This window comes from Lepisosteus oculatus, chromosome 14 (genome assembly GCF_040954835.1).
Source record: "Lepisosteus oculatus isolate fLepOcu1 chromosome 14, fLepOcu1.hap2, whole genome shotgun sequence".
NCBI lineage: Eukaryota > Metazoa > Chordata > Actinopteri > Semionotiformes > Lepisosteidae > Lepisosteus > Lepisosteus oculatus.
The window spans coordinates 36655960-36677212 of NC_090709.1; the positions used below are offsets into that span (position 1 = coordinate 36655960).

The 21253-nt window shown below is 50.2% G+C and overlaps 2 protein-coding genes across 2 annotated transcripts in view; one reads left to right on the plus strand and one right to left on the minus strand.

Annotated features, from left to right (window-relative positions):
* The first annotated feature begins 756 nt into the window (after positions 1 to 756).
* Positions 757 to 5566, plus strand: LOC138243462 (uncharacterized). The gene is made up of 7 exons (XM_069199093.1): positions 757 to 872; positions 1531 to 1595; positions 2972 to 3186; positions 4014 to 4261; positions 4485 to 4607; positions 5119 to 5272; positions 5467 to 5566. The coding sequence occupies exons 3-7, from the start codon at positions 3030 to 3032 to the stop codon at positions 5532 to 5534; spliced, it is 750 nt and encodes a 249-aa protein (XP_069055194.1). The 5' UTR covers positions 757 to 872; positions 1531 to 1595; positions 2972 to 3029; the 3' UTR covers positions 5535 to 5566.
* Positions 5567 to 10235: 4669 nt separating this feature from the next.
* LOC138242592 (GTPase IMAP family member 8-like) overlaps positions 10236 to 21253 on the minus strand; it is a 31281-nt gene continuing 20263 nt past the window's right edge. Inside the window, exons 4-7 of the mRNA XM_069198131.1 lie at positions 17052 to 17698; positions 15960 to 16222; positions 12757 to 13637; positions 10236 to 10403 (exon numbers count right to left, since the gene is read on the minus strand). Of these exons, the coding sequence (XP_069054232.1) occupies positions 10236 to 10403; positions 12757 to 13637; positions 15960 to 16222; positions 17052 to 17698 (1959 nt within the window). The remainder of the gene's footprint in view (positions 10404 to 12756; positions 13638 to 15959; positions 16223 to 17051; positions 17699 to 21253) is intronic.

Below are 21253 nucleotides of genomic sequence, written 5' to 3' on the forward strand. Positions count from 1 at the left end.
CTCTCTCTCCTACCTCACTGACCCTCTGTCTGTACGACACACTGACACACGGCTCTCTCTCCTACCTCACTGACCCTCTGTCTGTACGACACACTGGCACACAGCTCTCTCTCCTACATCACTGACCCTCTGTGTGTATGACACACTGACACACAGCTCTCTCTCCTACATCACTGATCCTCTGTCTGTACGACACACTGACACACAGCTCTCTCTCCTACATCACTGACCCCCTGTCTGTACGACACACTGACACACAGCTCTCTCTCCTACATCACTGACCCTCTGTCTGTACGGCACACTGACACACAGCTCTCTCTCCTACATCACTGACCCTCTCTCTCAAGGTCCTGTAAGAATATTAGTGCGAGTCACGAGTTCACAACAGGAAGAGCGTTTGCTCGGATTCACTGACTGTCCCTTCTGATCCAGGATGATCCACACTTTCTCTAGGAGTGTGATTAGACTTCGATATGAAGTAAGTATTCTAAAATACAGGAAACAGAGGGATCCTGAACACGCAGAGGAACCCAGATGTCTGCACAGCGCGAGAATCACAGTGGACTCTAAACACAGTGAGCAGCATCACACCAGATCCATAACGAGCCCATTATCATGATGATGGTGTCAAAACAGCAGTCAGGTCGTCTCAGAAGATCAGACAGCTGTATTCAACAGTTTGTAGCAACTGAGATACCGAGACAGACTCACGCCTGTCACTCTGTGATGCCCAGCTCTTTCTTTCAACAGGTCCAGCAGCTGAGGAATATTCACCTGGGGCACCTGAGACTAAGGGCTCACTGTCTGGGATACCTGAGACTGGGGGCTCACTGTCTGTGGGAGATGAGCCTGATGAAGTTAGCAGAACCAAAGTAAGTGTTTATACCTCCAGGAAAGGTCTTTACCTCCACACCTCTGACATCTCATCTCCCACACTGGAGAAACACCTGAGTCTTTACCTCCACACGTGTGAGATCTCCTCTCCCCCACTGGAGACACACCTGAGTCTTTACCTCCACACCTGTGAGATCTCATCTCCCACACTGGAGACACACCTGCCTGTATCTTTACCTCCACACCTGTGGCATCTCATCTCCCACACTGGAGAGACACCTGATTCTTTACCTCCACACATGTGACATCTCCTCTCCCACACTGGAGACGCACCTGAGTCTTTACCTCCACACATGTGACATCTCTCCCACACTGGAGACGCACCTGAGTCTTTACCTCCACACCTGTGACATCTCCTCTCCCACACTGGAGAGACACCTGTATCTTTACCTCCACACCTGTGACATCTCCTCTCCCACACTGGAGAGACACCTGTATCTTTACCTCCACACCTGTGACATCTCCTCTCCCACACTGGAGAGACACCTGATTCTTTACCTTCACACATGTGACATCTCTCCCACACTGGAGACGCACCTGAGTCTTTACCTCCACACCTGTGACATCTCCTCTCCCACACTGGAGAGACACCTGTATCTTTACCTCCACACCTGTGACATCTCAATTCGTTTTCAGGTCCCAGGGAACGTGACTGAATTCACTCCTGAAATAAAATTTCAGAACAGGAAGGAAACCTACAGGTACCTGATATTTTGGTCTTTTTTGCCATCCTTTGCTTAACAAGCAAAAATGAGATTAAAACATAAGAAGTCCTGAACATCACTAAAAGGCATATTTTGAGGCCGAAAGACCTTCAGGACAAACAGAATTCCAGAACACACTGCTCGATGCTACATACAGACCCCTTGTTTGTCTCGTTATTTTAAATGCACAGTTTCCTGTGCTCCCAGTGAGGAGCTGCCAGATGTCTGTTCTGCTCACTTGCACGACAGCGGTCTAGGTAAACTCCATTTCCCACAAGGCCACTGGTCTACTTCCTGTGCCACTCCTCCCTCTGACTCGCTAAGCTGCCCGTCAATCATAATGTCATCCCGGTCCAGCCAAGTATCTTGCGGTATCTCAGCGGAAGCGCTCAGTTGCCATGGCAGTGGACTCGCAGTTTATCTGAATAAAAGTCAGCAGAAGGGATTTTCACAGTCACATCTTTTTCCAGAGACTCGCTCTCCTGCAACCTGACAGCTTCACGGAGAAATTACACTAAAATAGATACATTGCTTCAGTCTCGCCCATCACTACGGTCTCCTGTGTACTTTCACACCAGACTGAAACTTAAACACTCGGAGCACTCATATCACGTATCATTAGTCCTTAAAACAATAACGAGAGGAATTTAGTAGCTTCTTCTTAGCTAAGGAAGAGGTGTTAGTGGGGACAGCAGGGGGCGCTCTCACCCTGCGGTCCATGTGGGTCCTAATGCCCAAGTATAATGACGGGGACACTGGACTGTAAACAGGCGCCGTCCTTCGGATGAGACGTAAAACCGAGGTCCTGACTCTCCATGGTCATTAAAAATCCCAGGGTGTTTCTCGAAAAGAGTAGGGGTGTAACCCCGGCGTCCTGCCCAAATTTCCAATTGGCCCTTACCAATCATGGCCTCCTAATAATTCCCATGAATCTATGAATTGGCTACAGTACATCACTCTGCTCTCCTCCCCACTGAGAGCTGATGTGTGGTGAGCGTTCTGGCGCACTATGGCTGCCGTCGCATCATCCAGGTGGGGCTGCACATTGGTGGTGGTGGAGGGGAGTCCCCATTACCTGTAAAGTGCTTTGAGTGGAGTGTCCAGAAAAGCGCTATATAAGTGTAAGCAATAATAATAATAATAATAATAATAAGGATAAACATGCCAGACTGCAGTATGGAAGTGTGGAACCTCTATATTTCTGTGTCTCCAGTGTCAGTGCTGTGTCTTTGTCACAGTCCTGCCCCAGTTCTCTCTTTGTGTCACTGTACTGCAAGCGTAGAATTTCTTTATTTTGTCTCCAGTGTCAATGCCCTGATGTCTGTGGTGTCCCCTGTCTCTGTGGAGTGTTGAAAGTGTGGTGTCCTATGCAGGTATCTCTGCCCGTCCGCGGGTCAGTTCTGGTGCCGTGTCGCTGGGCTGGTGTTTGTGATGGCGTCGGGGGGCGAACTGGAGTATCAGACCACACACTGGGACATGGGGCTCCTGTCCCCCACTGGCCAGCATCCTGCAGGACCCCTGTTTGACATACACTGCCCCCAGGGGGCGCTGACGGAACTGCAGCTACCTCACTGCGAGATCGATGACCGTGAGTCTCAGGCGATGTTAACAGTTTCTGTATTGACAGTGAGTACAGCTTCAGCTCAGCTACAGCAGGAGACTCTACCCTCTACCATGGAGTCTGGTGACAATTTGCCCTCTGTGTAACAGTGTGAATGAAGATGAGGTTGCTTCTGGGATATGCTGGACTCATCCCTCTCTCCAGCCTCTGAAATCTGTTCCAATCCATTACTGAACCTCAATCCCAGGGCTTCATTACTGGCCCTTAATTAATCTCAGTTAAAGGCTTCATTACTTTAATTCAGTTATTCATGGCCACCTAAGGCCATGTCACATCGTTAACAGAAATAATCAGTGATCTTCAGCCCTAAGTGTCGTGTCATGTCACTAGGTTGAAAGATGAGCTGGAATGGAAGTCAATGAGGAGCAGAGCTGGCTCTTGTGAGCCTCTCCATTCCGGCAGTCCTCTACTGTGGACGTGACTGATTGTCGAATCACACTGGAGCCAACGTACTCAGGTTTAATCAAGACAAGCTCCTCCAGCATTGAGTTGATGGTCTCTGGTTTACAAACCCATCTCACTGACCCGGCACTTGAGGCCTAACTGGCAAATACTAACCAAGTCGGAACCGAAGGTGGTCCAACTCCACAATGGTGCTGCACCCACTGCTCTGAGCCCAAAGTCTTATAGCTGAGAGGGATGGGTCCTTGGAACAAACAGGGAACAGCTGGGGTGGAGTCTAGGGGTGTAACTGAATCGTGGGGCTCTTCTACTGGAATGGAAGCTGTGAAGATGTGAGCAGTCTTACAACAAACAGCCAAAGGAATCATGACTCACTCAGTGTCTTCCTGCAGGCAGGAGTGACTTCCTGTCGGTGGCCCATGTGAGCTGTGGTAATCTTGAGGTGCTGTCGCCCCTGGAGGTGACACAGACCCATGTGAGGGTGTCCATCGCCGGCCTGTCCCTGTGGGGCCTCGTGAAGAGCGTGTTCAGATTCAATGTCAAGGGACAGGTGCTGCTGTTCCTGCGGCCGGGGGAGGGCGTGGACCTGCTGTCCAAGTTGAATGTGTTTGTGCTCCCTGAGAACGTACTTCTCAGCCAGGTACGGGGGACTTCCTGTCTCTCTGTCTGTCTACCTCCCCAACACTTCCCGTCTCTCTGCCTGTCTACCTCTCCAGCACTTCCTGTCTCTCTAGCACTGTCCCTCTATCTGTCTCTCCAGCACTTCCTGTCTCTGTCTGTCTGTTTCTCCAGCACAACGTCGTGGCATGTTTCTGTTCCCCCATTCCCAGCAGTGTCACCCTGTCCTCTCCTCTCCTCCACAGGTCACCGAGCAGCAGGACTGCAGGAGCTCCCTCATTAAGACGAGCTCAACCTGTAAACTGACACCGAAAGCGACGTACAGAGTGTCCAGCAGCAGCAAGAAGACTGAGATAATCCAGCCTGAGGTAATGGTTCGCCTGTGACACAGACGGAGATCACTGGCCTTTATGACCCAAACTGTTGAGAGAGCATGAGGGAGAGACTGAAAGATCTAGAGAGAGAGAAGCAGGAAAGACTCGGGTCATGAAAGGGTGATCTGAGTATCATCAGTATCATCAAAACAATGAAACAGGTGGACCCATCCAGCAGATACACAGAGAAAGGAAGGGGCCCGAGTTCTGACCCGTGAAGAACACCACGGGGGGAGAAGGCCAGAGCCTCACCAGGACACTTGGAAAGAGCAGTTCAAGGGACAAGAAGAGAACCAGCCAAGAGCAGCACCTGAAATACCCAGGACAGGAAGAGGATGTGGCCAGTCATGTCAGAGGTCAAGGAGAATTGGGATAGTGGAGAGAGAAGCGGAAAGCAGAGTCACAGAGTCTGTAGAGGGAGTCCAGCTGACTTCATGCTCAAAAAGGATTTGCCTGCGTGACAGACTGCTAGCTCTTTAACACAGCGTTACTGTTGTTCTTCCAGTCCGAGTGCTTTTACTGCAGTTATGGCCCGAATTTCCACCCCACATTCGAGGTGTTCCTGGCCCACGGTGCGATGAGACTGGACCTGGTGTTGCTGAAATGCGCCACAAAGGACGGAGAAAAGAGGGTGTGGAGCCGCATTGTGCAGCTGCCAGGTAACAGATCTACTGAGAACATGGTGGGTTAGAGGTCAGTATGGCCTGCTAGTGAGTGTGACAATCATGCCAGGCAATAGCTGACTTGAGATGCATCTTGTGTGTCCTGTGGGTGAGTAGTGTCTTTAGACTGTGTCCTGTGGGTGCTGTGCTGGTCAGGGTGAACATGGCTCTGTCTCTTTCTCTCTCTGCAGTCCCTGCTGTTGAGACCAGGACCCCAAATACTTCTGCCCCTCAGAGTGAGTCCCTCTGTCCTCTTTGAGTATCTAGAGCTGGTTCCTCAGCCCTCGAGCAGCCAGTAGAAGGGTGCACCAGGAGGGGATGCCCCGGGGTAGACTTGAAGACACCGAGAAGCAGGACCTGGCCCACAGGATCGTCTCCCACTTCGGAACGGAGGTGTCTGTTCACGTCATTAAGGAAGCCATGGCCAGCATTCCTCGGAACGACCCAGTGATACAAGGATTACTGAAGCCCTTTGTGGAGCAGCTGAGATAGAGAAGGAGCGTAAGGACACCCTGTAGGACTACAGTGTTTCACCATGAGGGAGTCACTCTTGAGCAACACACAGTCGTCCTCTCTCGGCTCACAGCAACGCCCCTGAGCCACACAGAGAGCGTGAGGAAGGTGAAGTGGAAATCTAATAAGTAAATTGATTCTTAAAAATGTAGAGAGCTTTGAAAAAAATATATTGGTGCTTTTAGATAATATATTTCAAGGATGTAACTGCTGTGCTACAGTACGTGCAAAATTTTAGAAAACAGTTCGTCAACAAAGTACACTGTTTAGGTTAGTTTAGAAGACAATGTACCAAAACAATATATGCTGTCTGGGTCATTAGAATTAGCTGAAAGTAACTGATAAGCTTTGAATAACAAATCTATTTTTTCTTCTCTGGCTCTATGATGTAATCTGTTTTCTCTTAGAGAAAGGGGAAGTTTTAGAAGGGACCAAGTGCTGAACTTTTTTACAGCGCAACGTCTTATAAAAACCCTGTACTGCTTGTAACAAATTGAGTCTCTGGTTGCACTTTGCAGGGCTCCCAATATTGCAATATTGAAATAAAGACCTTACTCAGGTGAGAACTCTCTCTTGTGGCTTCCTTGATAGTTATATTTCCATGACAAAGGTCACACAGGCTCCTCTGAGCCTGCACTGATCCAGCCCATGAACACAGCAGAGCTGCCACTCTGTAGCCTGATGCCCTCAGAGCTCGGAGCTCAGCAAGGCTGGGAGACTGTAAGGAAACCAGGACGCTGCTGCTGTGTGTGGAGGTTGTGGACCAGCAGGTGGCGCTGTTCCCTCTGGAGCTCTGTGACACTGTGCTGTTGGAGGTGCTGCACTTCAGATGAAACTTCTGTAGCACCAAGGCGTATCATAAACATTTACCAATAATCTCTGCCCTTGAGTGAACAACAGTCCAGCTCTGCTGAGTCCAGCCCCTGGGAGTGTGTCCAAGGTGGGTTTCTCTGATGAGCATCAGGTCCTGACCCATAACACAAACCAGGGGGTCCATTTTGACATCTCCCATGACAGGAAATATTCATGTGGACCCATGCTGGTGGGGTGACGGGTCTCCTCTGGAGTTGAGCTCTAGCTGGGGGTAACCGATCAAACATCTGAAAGACGAACAGCCAATGAGGAGCCTGAAGAGCTACAGCTGATGATGTCGCAGCCAATCAGCAGATGTGATCACTGGATTTGAAAAGGTACCGAACCTCCGCAGAGACTGAGGGAGAAGCACCAGAAGGAGCTGCAGAACCACCTCCGCAGGATGGAGGAGGAGATCCAGGCACGAGAGGAGAAGATCAGAGCGCTGGAGGAGAGGCTGAGGGAGGAGAGGGATGAGGGGAGGAGGAGAGAGCTGGAGGAGGAGCTGAGGAGAGAGAGAGGGGAGAGAGAGGCTGCAGAGAGAGATGGAGGGAGTGAGAGAGGAGCAGGAGAGGGAGAGGAGAGAGAGGAGACACACAGGAGGGAGATGGAGGAGCTCAGGCAGCACTATGAGGAAAAGGCCAGAGAGGAGACAGAGAGACACGGAGAGACTCTCCAGCAGGTCAGTGTGTCGACAACACAGTTCACTCCAGCAGGACAGGAGCACAGGAGCTGCAGGAGGGAGATCTAGGAGATGAGAGAGACAGTAGAGAGATACAGAGAGAGAATAGAGAGACTCAATTCAGTTGTAGACAGATACAGTAAAGTAGTCTGGTATTTCAGTCCCCCGAAGCAGAAGAGACATACAAGAGATACAGGAGTGTGAATGAGAAGCTGAAGCAGCACAAGAGAGAAAGGCCACAGAAGATGATTGAGAGAAGGTGTTGCTCACTTAAAACATTCTCTAATCATATGAATGTATATCTTACTGATGTATTTAACCTAAATGAAATGAATTATGTTTAAAGAGAACAATAACAGCAGCTTTGCTCCATCCCAGCTTGTATCCAATCACAGCAGCCTCCCATCTGAAGCCCCTCCTTCTTCCCTCATCCCACTTCCTGTTCCTGTGGAGACTCCAACATGGTGGAGATGGTATCTTATCTCAATACTTCTCTTGAAGAAGGCTCCTTTTGCCAGCATTATTGTGTAATGACATGTGATTGTTGAGTTGCCAAGTGCCTTGAACGTTTACAGATGAAGGTTTTTCTATTAATTTTAGTCAACTGAATTCCAGCTTTATCATCCTCTGTTGGGAGATGAACATTACCAAGAAAAGGGACAGTACAATAGTGTTACTTTATGTGCTGCATTGAAATGTTGAGATTTAATGTGTATATATACAGTAATTGGAAGAAACTATTGAGATGTTTCACTGTGTATCAAACAGTATTTGTGTATAAAGATCTTTCTCCTGTTTTTATACCTTATCAGTTTAATGGACCAATATTCTTAAGAGACTCATCAGAGAGGCTGGACTCCAGTGTCAGGGGCAGTGAGACTCTACACTGGGCACTATCAGACCAGCTCAGTGCTGTTAACCCCAGCAGTCTGTAAAGCCTGATAGAGACTCATCAGAGAGGCTGGACTCCAGAGTCAGGGGCAGTGAGACTCTACACTTGGCACTATCAGGTGATACAGACCAGCTCAGGGCTGTTAACCCAGCAGTCTGTAAAGCCTGATAGAGACTCATCAGAGAAGCTGGACTCCAGAGTCATGGGCAGTGAGACTCTACACTGGGCACTATCAGGTGACACAGACCAGCTCAGTGCTGTTAACCCCAGCAGTCTGTAAAGCCTGATAGAGACTCATCAGAGAAGCTGGACTCCAATGTCAGGGGCAGTGAGACTCTACACTGGGCACTATCTGGTGACACAGACCAGCTCAGGGCTGTTAACCCCAGCAGTCTGTAAAGCCTGATAGAGACTCATCAGAGAAGCTGGACTCCAGAGTCAGGGGCAGTGAGACTCTACACTGGGCACTATCAGGTGATACAGACCAGCTCAGTGCTGTTAACCCCTGTTCTTCTGTCCTTGTGCTTGTGTTACGGTATTAATAAATATTTATATATAAACTACAGGCTCAAAGAAGCTTTGAGAAGCTGGAAGTGACATGAGAAAACAGTTCACAATAATGAAGTTCACTCACATTTAATACAGTCTCGATTTCATAAAAGAACAAGTAATAGGTTTATTCCAGGCTGAAAGAAGAAAGAAAACACAACGTTTCGGCCTTCTTCACACCTGAAACCTGTTACTTGTTTTATCTTGTATACAGTACATATATTTTATTTATTGTTGTCATTCAGTAAAGTGCTTTGAGAACCCACCTTTAAAGGTGCTATATAAAATAAAATAAAGTAGATTATTATAATAATAAAACTCACAGAAACACGACCCGGCCCTTTCATGTCAGCTCTTGCACACCCGTGTGCTTCTGCACCGACAGCTGTCTCCTGTCCTCAGCTCGACCCGCAGACCCGCACGAACTGGACCTGTCGAACCTGCTGTCGGGCTGAAGCGGATCGTCAGCGGCCCCGTGGTCATGGAAACCGGACTGCCCTCCCCTGCTGGTCTAATAATAATAATAATAATAATAATAATAATAATGATGATGATGACGACGCCGGCCGTCTCTCTCACCCGTGTCCACCGGTCCGGGGAGTTGGAGTCTCTCTGAGAGACGGTCTTTCACTCCGAGTCTCTCCGGGAGCGGGCCCGTCTGTGTCCACCCTCCTGTCGACAGCAGGCCGCTCTTTCCCCTCAGGAGAGGAGGAGCTGGAAGAGGAAGACGATGCAGGTTCACGGCTTGGAGTTGGTTTTATTTTTATTTTATTTGTTTTTTAATGGCGCGCTCGCGCGGCGCTCCGGGCGACCGTTAAGAATCGAACAGCCGGCGCGCGCCGGTCCGCCGAAGCAGCGAGATCATTCAAATGTATTATTATTTTTATTATTATTATTATTTTATTTTATTATTATTACCCGTACAGAAGCACTCTATCTAGAAGCACTATCTCTCTGTCCTGTGTCCTAACAAACCCCATCATTCAATCATTCATCATTCAAATGTATTATTATTATTATTATTATTATTATTATTATTATTATAACATTTGGATCTGGAAGTCACACTCTTCACACTGTATCTCTCCGCTTCTCACCTCAGCGTCAGACTCAGTGTTTCCTCTTAGTTTTCATCACACGCTCTTCGGCGCTTATCAAGTACATCTCTATATGTGCTTCAGTAACACTGATTCATGACTCGGTGATTTACCAGCACGTACAGGACAATTTGGGAAGATGCTTCCCAGTAAGAATGCTCTCTGCTGTAGGTCTTAATGGGACAGTTTCTAAAACTCCTCAGGACCGGAGGACACGGGTGAGAGAGACGTATACCATTATTATTATTATTACAAGTACAGAAGCACTCTATCTAGAAGCACTATCTCTCTGTCCTGTGTCCTAACAGACCCCACTAATCCCCCGTGTGGGAAAGAGGACCCGCTCGTCCCTCCTGTCCTGTCCCGGTGTCGCCGTCACTGGGACCGGAGCAGCCGGAGAGGAGACGCACTTCCAGAACTTTCCTTCCCGCTCGGCTCTTCCCCTCCTGAGGAAAGAGCATCTTCCCACACAAACAGCCCGTTTCTCTCGGAGACGCCCGCAGCACAGGGGGCCTTTTCCCAGGACACCAGGACTCCCCTCGTCTGCGGAAACACCCGGGAAGAGCCTCCCAGCCCACAGGAGGGGAGTCCCAGTCCTTCCCGGGATTTCCAGGACAGGAGCGGCTCCTCAGCTGGGAATAAAACCGCCCCGAGAGGAGCTCGAGCGCTCGGGCTCGGAGCGTCGCTTAGCAACCGGCGCCGCAGCGGCACCCGGAGGACGAGCCAGGAGCGGGTTTTGGCGCCAGTTCTGCTCTTTGATGATCGGCTCAGGAGAATAAAGTCGATATAAAAACATAAAAGTCCATTTCTCTCCCTCCTCTGTGGAAGCCGTGTCCGCCAGGGAGTGGAAAGAAAAAAAAACGCGCCGCGGTTTCTCGCCGTTTCGGCTTTAGATCTCGAAATTATGACTTTTCTGACTCGGAAAGTCGCCGTTACGAGATATAAAGTCCCAGTTGCCGGACGAGCCGGTTCTGCTCTTTGATTATGGGCTCAGGAGAATAAAGTACACATATACACATACACATACTGTAACACCCGGTTGTGAGGAGGAAGCGCCCCTATAAGTGTACTGTATAGCTTGTTGTTAAGTCGTTAAGTAATTACCACCCTAAAGATGTGTGCGTGTTCCGTCATGTGTGTGTATACTCTGTGGTTGATAAAGAATAAAGCCTGGTTCGTTTATCGCGTCTCCACTGGTCCTTTGTCCTGAGAAGAACCTGTAAATGCTACAATATATTCTGTTACGCACACATATACAATGTCAGAATTATATCCAAAAGCATTCATGACATTTATGTATATATATACAAAGAATAGCAAAATACAAACATGATCAAAATAAAACATATTTAAAATGAGTTTTTCTTCACATGGGACACTAAGGGCTGGTTTTCAGTGAGTCGGATCTCTTACGAGGAAGAGATCAGTGTTTCAGTGTAGAGTCCTCACTCTGTGTCCAGGAAGTATCTGGTCTTCCTCTCCCGCTGGGAAAGACTGTGTGGATCAGTGACTGACCTGCGGCAGTGTCTCTGTGTCTCTCTGTCACTCGGATAACACTGCCTGAGCTCCTCCTCTCTCTTTCCTGCTCCTGTCTCAGTGTCTTCAGCTCTCTCTCAGCTCCTCGATCTCCTGTCTGTTTCTATCTCCTGTCTGTGGGCTGTGTGTGTCTGAGGGTTGTGTCTGTGGGCTGTGTGTGTCTGAGGGTTGTGTCTGTGGCCTGTGTGTGTCTGCTCATTGTGTCAGTGGGCTGAGTATGTTCTCTATGTGTCTGAGGGTTGTGTATTCTTGAGTGCCTTCAGGTTGTGTGTGAGACTACGTTGTGACTACTGTGTGTGCTCTTGTGTGTCTGCGGGCTGTGTGTGCTCTTGTCTCAGTCATCTTCTGTGACCTTCTTCTCGATGTGCTGCTTGTGGTTCTCAATCACTCTCCTGTATCTCCTGTGTGTCTCTGATGCCACACAGTGAGTCTGTCTATCACTGTGTTTTGTCTCTCTACTGTCTCTCTGTATCTCTCTACTGTCTCTCTCAGCTCCTCGATCTCCCTCCTGCAGCTCCTGTGCTCCTGTCCTGCTGGAGTGAACTTTGTTGTCGACACACTGACCTGCTGGAGAGTCTCTCTGTGTCTCTCTGCCTCCTCTCTGGCCTTTTCCTCATAGTTCTGCCTGAGCCCCTCCATCTCCCTTCTGTGTGTCTCCTCTCTCTCTGTCCTCTCCCTCTCCTGCTCCTCTCTCAGTGTCTTCAGCTCTCTCTCAGCTCCTCGATCTCCTGTCTGTGGGCTGTGTGTGTCTGCTCATTGTGTCTGCGGGCTGTGTGTGCTCTTGTGTGTCTGCGCAGGCTGTGTGTGCTCTTGTGTGTCTGAGGGTTATGTATTCTTGAGTGCCTTCAGGTTGTGAGTGACTACGTTGTGACTACTGTGTGTTCTCTTGTGTGTCTGCGGGCTGTGTGCGCTCTTGTGTGTCTGCGGGCTGTGTGTGCCCTTGTGTGTCTGAGGGCTGTGTGCGCTTTTGTGTGTCTGCGGGCTGTGTGCGCTCTTGTGTGTGAGTCTGTGCTGCTCTGGTTTCTCCTCCCAGTAAAGCTCCTATCTGAGCTCCGACTGCAGCTCCTATCACTGTTCCTGCTGCTGCTCCTGTTGGGCCCCTCAGGGCCCCTGCTAGGGCCCCTATTGCTGCCCCCAGTCCTGCTCCCAGTAGCACTGCTCCTGTGCTGAAGTGCGGCTTCACCAGGTCCAGGTGTCTCTCTGCCTCCTCTCTGGCCTTTTCTTCATAGTGCTGCCTGAGCCCCTCCATCTCCCTTCTGTGTGTCTCCTCTCTCTCTCTCCTCTCCCTCTCCTGCTCCTCTCTCACCTCCTCCATCTCTCTCTGCAGCCTCTCTCTCTCCCCTCTCTCTCTCCTCAGCGCCTCCTCCAGCTCTCTCCTCCTCCCCTCATCCCTCTCCTCCCTCAGCCTCTCCTCCAGCTCTGTTATCTGCTCCTCCAGCGCTCTGATCTTCTCCTCTCGTGTCTGGATCTCCTCCTCCATCCTGCGGAGGTGGTTCTGCAGCTCCTTCTGGTGCTTCTCCCTCAGTCTCTCCTCCTCCCTCTGTTTGCTCTCCTCTCTGTCCCTCAGGATCTGCAGTTGCCTCTGTCTGATCTGGGACTCTGCCTCCTGGTACGTCTCAGTGCTGTAGTAGCTGCCCTTGTTTCCTGCTACCAGCTCCTCTATCTTCTCCAGCAGCTCTGTGACCTGAGTGCTGCCCCTGTCCTTGTTGTTGAGGGCGTGATACCTGTTCCCACACTTCTCCAGCAGACACTGGAGCTCCCTGCTGTCTGTGTGCACAGACTCCTCCAGCGTCCTGCTGGTCAGCTCATCAGCGTGGGTGAACAGGACCATGGTGTGTCCCAGGGCACTCTCCCCGAATATCTCCAGGACTGTCTCCAGTGTCCTCCTCTCCTCCCCTGAGGATCGGCCCAGCGGGGTCACCAGGAGGAAGGCGTGGGGTCCCGGGGCAGACAGGTTAACACATAGCCCCACATCCCGTCTCCTGTCCCCCTCAGACAGTCCGGCGTGGAGCCAGTCTGGAGTGTCCACCACAGTCACCCGTCTCCCAGACACTTGTCCTGTCCTCTTCCGGCTCTCCTGAGTGACCGCGGAGCTGCTGGCTTCAGAGGGAAACTCCTCTGAGCCCAGGAGGGTGTTTCCTGCTGCGCTCTTCCCAGCACCAGTCCTGCCCAGCAGCACCAGTCTCAGTTCAGAGGGGCGGGGCTGGAGTCTGGGCTTGACTGCAGGGTCCCCTTCACTCACTGCAACAGGAGGAGAGACAGGAGCATCAGGGAGGTTAGACATGAGAGGAGACCAACCTCTCCACAGGTAAAAGGAGTACAATTTGCTCAAGTCATTTCTTGACAAACGTAACTTAAAAGTCATTATAATAATAATTTTAATTGCTTACACTTCTATAGTGCTTTTCTGGGCACTCCACTCAAAGCGCTTTGCAGGTCATGGGGATCCCACTACAGCCACCAGTGTGCAGCTCTTTACAGGTCATGGGGATCCCACTACCGCCACCAGTGTGCAGCCCCAACTGGATGAAGCTCCAGTCCTCTCCCCACACACCAGCTCTCAGTGGGGAGGAGAGCAGAGGGATGAAGCCAGTTCAGAGAGGGGGGTTATTAGGAGGCCATGATGGGTAAAGACCAGGGGGGTAATTTGGCCAGGACACCAGGGTGACACCCCTACTCTTCTCGAGAGACACCCTGGGATTGTTAATGACCACAGAGAGTCAGGACCTCGGTTTGACGTCTCATCCGCAGGACGGCGCCTGTTTACAGTCCAGTGTCCCAGTCACTATACTGGGGCATCAGGACCCACACAGACTGCAGGGTGAGAGCGCCCCCTGCTGGCCCCACTCACACCTCTCCCATCAGCAGCCTCAGTGTTTTCCCAGGAGTCTCCCCTGCAGGTACTGGCCAGGCTCACACCTGCTGGGCTCCAGTGGGGCTGCCAGCTGGGAGTTGCAGGGTGATAGGGCTGCTGGCCATTATGAAAGAAACTTACAGAATGAACATCTGGGAATTATTCTTGGGCATCATGCCCAGAGTCGGCACAAGTACATCCTCCACCCTGACTCTGAACATCGGCGTTCCCCAGCGCTGCAAACTCAGCCCTCTCCTCTGCTCCCTGTTCACTCACGACTGCGTCTCCAGGAACAAGACAAACTCCCTCATCACGTTTGCGGACGATACAACGATCATCAGCTTGATCACGAACGGTGATGAGTCCGCCTACAGGGAGGAGGTAGAAACGCTGACAGCATGGTGTCAGGACAGCAGCCTCTCTCTGAACACCAGCAGAACTAAGGAGCTGATGGTGGACCACAGGAACAGACCAGGCACCCGTTCACATCAGTGGGTCCGCAGTGGTCCAGATTCTCAAATTCCTAGGTGTCAACATCACAGGCGACCTGACCTGGACCCACCACACCAACCCCGTAGACAAGACAGCGCCTGTTCTCTCTCCCCAGACTGAAGAAGTTCAGCCTGCCTTCACACATCCTGACCAGCTTCTACAGCTGCACCACTGAAAGCATCCTAGCCGGCTGCACCAATGCCTGGTGTGGTAACTGCTCCGCCCACGAGCTCAGGGTCCTCAAGAGGGTGGTGACACTGGCTCAGAACACTACCGGCTGCGCTACTGAACACACAGGATATCTACTGTGTTAATGCCTCAAGAAGGCCAGGTCCATCCTCAGGGACCCCAGTCACCCTAAACACAACTTGCTCTCTCTACTACCATCTGGAAAACGGTACTGAAGTATCAGACCAAGACCACCAGGTGTCAGAACAGCTCCTTGCTCCAGGCAGTAAGACTGCTGAACAGCCAACCACAGCAGACACCTGCAGTTACCTCCTTGAACTGACAGGGGGCACTGGCACTCTCAGGACACCTACGAAGAGCACTAAATACCTCCTTCCCTGTACCCTACCACTGTCAGGACACCTAAATACCTCAATACCTCCTACCCTGAACCCTACTACTGTCAGGACACCTCAATAGCTCCTACCCTGAACCCTACCACTGTCAGGACACCTAAATACCTCCTACCCTGTACCCTACCACTGTCAGGACACCTAAATACCTCAATACCTCCTACCCTGTACCTTACTACTGTCAGGACATCTAAATACCTCCTATCCTTGTGTTGGTTCCACACAATCTGTGAATTGTAATTCTGTAATCTGTTGTATCCCAATGTTAACCCCTATAAATTCCTGTCCTCCAACTCTTCTATCCCTCTTAACGAGCCTTTAAGTGCAAGTGACCGTTCGTGCATCGATCAATAAACCTTGATTGATTGAGTGTTGGTCCGACAGTCTTGAGGAACAGATTACAGAGACTGAGCTGCTGTGTGATGGATTAAATCTAATCTCCCTGAGAGAAAACAGCTCAATTACAGCACAGAAGATTTAAACAGACACAGATCTGTGTGCCACTGTGTTAGTAACGCAGTACAGAGCGGAGCACAGTATGATTTTAATTCCTAACAGGACACAAGATGGTTGAATCTCTCAGTCTGATGAGCAGTAAGATCAGTGACTCAGTAATACAGCATCAATCACACTCACTGTGGGGAGGGTTGATGTCTTTACTGTTCCTCCTCTTGACAGGCAGTCTGGGCTCCTCTGTCTCTTTCTCCAGCTCCTCTTCCTTCAGTGTCTTTCTCATCTTCTCCTTCAGCTCCTCTTCTCTCCTGCTCCACTCCTCCTCCAACCTCTGTCTGAGCTCCTCTTCTCTCTCTCTCTCCCTTCTTTCATACTTCTGTCCCAGCTCCTCTGTCTCTCTCTGTCTCTCCTCCTCCCTCTGTCTCAGCTCCTCTGTCTCTCTCTGTCTCTCCTCCAACCTCTGTGTCAGCTCCTCTGTCTCTCTCTGTCTCTCCTCCAACCTCTGTCTCAGCTCCTCCGTCTCTCTCTGTCTCTCCTCCTCCCTCTGTCTCAGCTCCTCTGTCTCTCTCTGTCTCTCCTCCAACTTCTGTCTCAGCTCCTCTGTCTCTCTCTGTCTCTCCTCCTCCAACCTCTGTCTCAGCTCCTCTGTCTCTCTCTGTCTCTCCTCCTCCAACCTCTGTCTCAGCTCCTCTGTCTCTCTCTGTCTCTCCTCCTCCTCCCTCTGTCTCAGCTCCTGTCTCTCTCTGTCTCTCCTCCTCCCTCTGTCTCAGCTCCTCTGTCTCTCTCTGTCTCTCCTCCAACTTCTGTCTCAGCTCCTCTGTCTCTCTCTGTCTCTCCTCCAACCTCTGTCTCAGCTCCTCCGTCTCTCTCTGTCTCTCCTCCTCCCTCTGTCTCAGCTCCTCTGTCTCTCTCTGTCTCTCCTCCAACTTCTGTCTCAGCTCCTCTGTCTCTCTCTGTCTCTCCTCCTCCAACCTCTGTCTCAGCTCCTCTGTCTCTCTCTGTCTCTCCTCCTCCAACCTCTGTCTCAGCTCCTCTGTCTCTCTCTGTCTCTCCTCCTCCTCCCTCTGTCTCAGCTCTTCTGTCTCTCTCTGTCTCTCCTCCTCCCTCTGTCTCAGCTCCTCTGTCTCTCTCTGTCTCTCCTCCTCCCTCTGTCTCAGCTCCTCTTCTCTCTCTCTCTCCCTTCTTTCATACTTCTGTCTCAGCTCCTCCGTCTCTCTCTGTCTCTCCTCCAACCTCTGTCTCAGCTCCTCTGTCTCTCTCTGTCTCTCCTCCAACCTCTGTCTGATATATTTTTCTAGTTCAGTGTTTATTTCTTTGATGTCAGTGGTGAAGTACAGCCCATAGTTTCCTGCCACCATGTCCTCTATCTTCTCCAGCAGCTCTGTGACCTGAGTGCGGTCGCCCCTGTTCTTGTTGTTGAGAACATGATACCTGTTCCCACACTTCTCCACCAGATACTGGAGCTCCTTCCTTCTTCTCTCAATGGTTGTGTCTCTCAGTCTGTCCCCCCAGGTGAACAGCAGTATTGTGTGTCTCCAGACTCTCTCACTGAGAAGCTCCAGATGTTCCTCCGCTGATCTCCAGTCTGTGATTGAGTCCAGATCAATCACCAGGAGGAGAGCGTGGGGTCCTGGGGGACACAGAGACACACTGCGCACAACCTCCTCTCTGACATACCGTGGATCAGTTCTCATCCATGGAGAAGAGAAACTCCACACTTTCCACCCTGGAGTGTCGACCACAGTGATCTGCCTCCCAGCTACTTCACCCTGTCTCTTCACACACTCCTGAGGTTCTCCCTCAGTGTCAAACTCCTCTCTGCCCAGGATGGTGTTTCCTGCTGAGCTCTTCTCAGACCGTCTCTCCCCCAGCAGCACGATCCTGATCTCTGAGAGACGCTGTGGTGTCTCATGGGAATCTGCCTGTTCCTCCCCTGTCAGAGAGAAAGATCACAGATTATTTACATGATAAAGTTCTCATCACAGATATTTTCACTCTTCATCCCATTTCAAATTCATGATAAAAACGTCTCTATATCTTTCCTATTGTCCCTGCCCTGTGAGAGAGGAAAAACACAGATTATTGAGATTAATTTTCTGTGTATTCTCTGTGGTATACAAAAACCTTCTGTTAATGTTAGGTAATAAAACTGTATTCTTAGAACATTCTTATTCTGTATTCTTACAATTTATATAATATATATATATTTAACTGTTCTCTCAATAGTACATGTTTATTTTTCATCACAATTTTTTTTCTTAGAATAATTTAACCTCACTGAAAGGTCAGATTTCTCTCATCTGATAAACGACACAGACAATACTTCAGGAGGGCCCTGTAGAGTCCCACTAACACTCTGAGTGTCCAGTGGCAGTTCAGACACATATGGGACTCCTGTGTTCAGAATGAACCTTTATACCACCTTATTTTAAAATAAATGTAAAAAACTGTAAAATCATTCAGTCTGTCCTGATCCTTCAGTAGTGAGTCTAAAATGTCACATTTCATAAAGAAACGTTTGGGCCACCTGGCTGGGAAATCTGTGTGTTGTATAGTTCCAAACTGCTTAGAAACTATCTACTGTGATCCCCACTGAAGAGAATTAGCATGATGTTAGTTTAAAAACAGTGAAACTGACAAGCTGGTGGAACTGAGTCTCTTTAGTCTGAAGGGAGTGTCCCACACTGACAGGGTGAAGATAGTGAACCATATATATATACAAAATATTCAACATCCTCGGTGACAGTCAGTCACCATTAAAGACCAGTTAGATATTGACACCTCAGAGTTCCTCAGAATTAACACTGAAGCTCAAAGCAACACTAAGACTTAAAATCAGGAGTGGGAGGCTCTACTGTACACAGAGAGGGGTGGGAGAGGGGAACAGGCTGATACCCTGGCTTCTCTCCAGACATAGCTGGGTGAGCTCCTCCAGTCAGGACAGGAGGCTCTACTGTACACAGACAGGGGCGGGAGGGGGGAACAAGCTGCCCAGTAAGGACAGGAGAAACAGCTGCATGAGACCCTGAAATCATTACTAATTATGGGCCAAATAAATTCCTCTGTTGTTCATCTGTACTGATTCCTCTCTGGTATTATCAGCTGTACAATAAACATGGCCTCTGAGCAACAAACAGGAAATGTTCATATCTGAGCGTGTCTGAGCATCATGAATACTAACAGTGTGAATCCAATACCATCAGCAAATAGTCAGATTTTACATCAATCAATCATTCTACCTTAAATAAACACCTGATTAAAATATTTAGTGAATTCCAAACAGCTTGTGTTTACAGTACCGATCCCCGATCCCTGATCCCTGACAAGAGAAAGTGAAAGTACATCAGCTCCTGTCTCTCTCTCCAAGTTCAGACCCTGTGTGTCTGACAGACCGAACACACTCTCAGGAGACACTAAGACACTTCTCCAGCTGCTGCTGTGCTCTGTGACAGAGAAGAGACCCTCAGTGACTCCCTTACTGACACTCTGACAGGCAGAACAAGAGAAAACTCACCAGGGCTGAGCACTGAGCTCCTACACGCTGCCATCTCTCTCTCTCTCCTTCTCTTCCTGCTAATGTGAGGTGGGGGTTTCCTGTCCTCGCTGTGACGCTGCTCTGGCACCACCTAGTGGATTCATAAAGTTAATCACCAACTGAACAGGTTCATCAGTAAGAGCAAAATAAAACACTAGAATACCCAGATCAACTCTTACCAGCATCCTTGGACACTGGTGTCCACACTCCTACTCTGACACACAGTGTCCTGATCTGTACTGACCAGCAGTCGGGACACTGGTGTCCACACCCCTACTCTCTCACACAGTGTCCTGATCTGTACTGACCAGCAGTCGGGACACTGGGGTCACACCCCTACTCTCACACACAGTGTCCTGATCTGTACTGACCAGCGGTCGGGACACTGTGGTCCACACCTGTCTCGATCAATGAAGTCAATGAGGCGCTGCAGTACAGCACAGTCCCCGCCAGGGGGAGACAAGGCACCAGAAGTCAGAGGCCGGAGCTGAACTGCTTCAGGAGAGAGACAGATCGGGGAAACAGCAGGTGCTTTTGGCCAGAGAGAGTAGGAGAGCAGACAGTAGATAACGGACCTGAGGATCTCATCGGCTTGTTCCCCCCTCCCACCCCTCTCTGTGTACAGTAGAGCCTCCTGTCCTGACTGGAAGAGCTCACCCAGCCATGTCTGGAGAGAAGCCACTAATAGGGAACGTGAGCTGGGTTAGACTGTCGTGAGACAGGTTAGTTTTACCCTACTGATGATGTGTTGTTGCAATAGTAATCCTGCTCAGTACGAGAGGAACCGCAGGTTCAGACATTTGGTGCGTGTGCTTGGCTGAGGAGCCAATGGTGCGAAGCTACCATCTGTGGGATTATGACTGAACGCCTCTAAGTCAGAATCCCGCCTAAACACCTAAAAGGGTATCAGCTTCAACCACACGCCTGGTCAGCTTGTTCCCCACCCCTACCCTTCTCTGCGTATAGACCCCCTCTTAACCGCAGATGCCTGAGCGCTGATTGACCCCGACCTCCCCTCCCCCCTTGACTGAGCCGCCCCCCCAGAGCCCGTGACGGTCTGGGGACGAGTACAGTTTCAGGACAATCTCCTCTCTTCCACCAGCTCCTCCAACGCAGACTCTCAGTCGGCTCTTCTGCAGCGTCAATCCCTCCCCAGAACAAACACGAACCACAACGCTGCTTCTCCGTTTTTATTCATCTGTTCACAGAACATACAGAGACCGGGGGCTCCCTCCCTCACGAGGAACCCCAGGCCACGGCCAGGCGGAGAAAGGAGAGCGATCCGGTGGGGTCTGGGGATTTCGGACCAAGGGGCGGTCTGTCTTAGTGCTCTGGGCGTTACTGTGGCGAAATACTCCCTCCTGTCCTGCTTTTAAGGTCCAATTTCCTTTTTTATTGACATAAAATCTCTTAGGAAACTTAGGGACTTAGGAAACACAAACAAAGACCTCAGTCGGCTTCAGAGGAGAAACTGTCCCCCCCCCCTCCCCTCACTCACGATGAACGCAAGAAGGTTAAAAATGAAGACGACCCGCGACCTCACAGGCGTGTCCGTGGGAGTCTGCTTGAGCGACGCAGAAACACGTCCACGCCTGGGGCTCGCCTGCCATTCCCACACAAGAGAGCAACAGGAATCGGAAGTCCAGGGCTCCGTCTCTCGCCGGGGAGCGTGGGTGGTGGTGTTTTTGTGGGTGGGGGTGGGACAAGGGAGTGAAACACCCCCACCCCACGATCATTTCACTCGCTGTCATCGACCGATCGATTATACAACGACAAATCAAGGAGAACCGTTCCAGTTCCTCACGGTGAAGGAAGAGTAGCACCACCTCCGCTCTCACTGAAATACTCTCCATCAATAAGACGCACGAGTCTCTCCGTCAATAAGATAGATAAATAAATCAGCCACGCAGGAAATCAATCAATAAACAAACAGAGCGATAAG

Coding starts and splice junctions, on each gene's coding strand:
- LOC138243462 (XM_069199093.1), top strand. CDS start 3,030: ATGGCGTCGGGGGGCGAACTGGAGTATCAGACCACACACTGGGACATG. Junction 3,187..4,013: donor TCACTGCGAGATCGATGACC/GTGAGTCTCAGG, acceptor GTCTTCCTGCAG/GCAGGAGTGACTTCCTGTCG. Junction 5,273..5,466: donor CCGCATTGTGCAGCTGCCAG/GTAACAGATCTA, acceptor CTCTCTCTGCAG/TCCCTGCTGTTGAGACCAGG.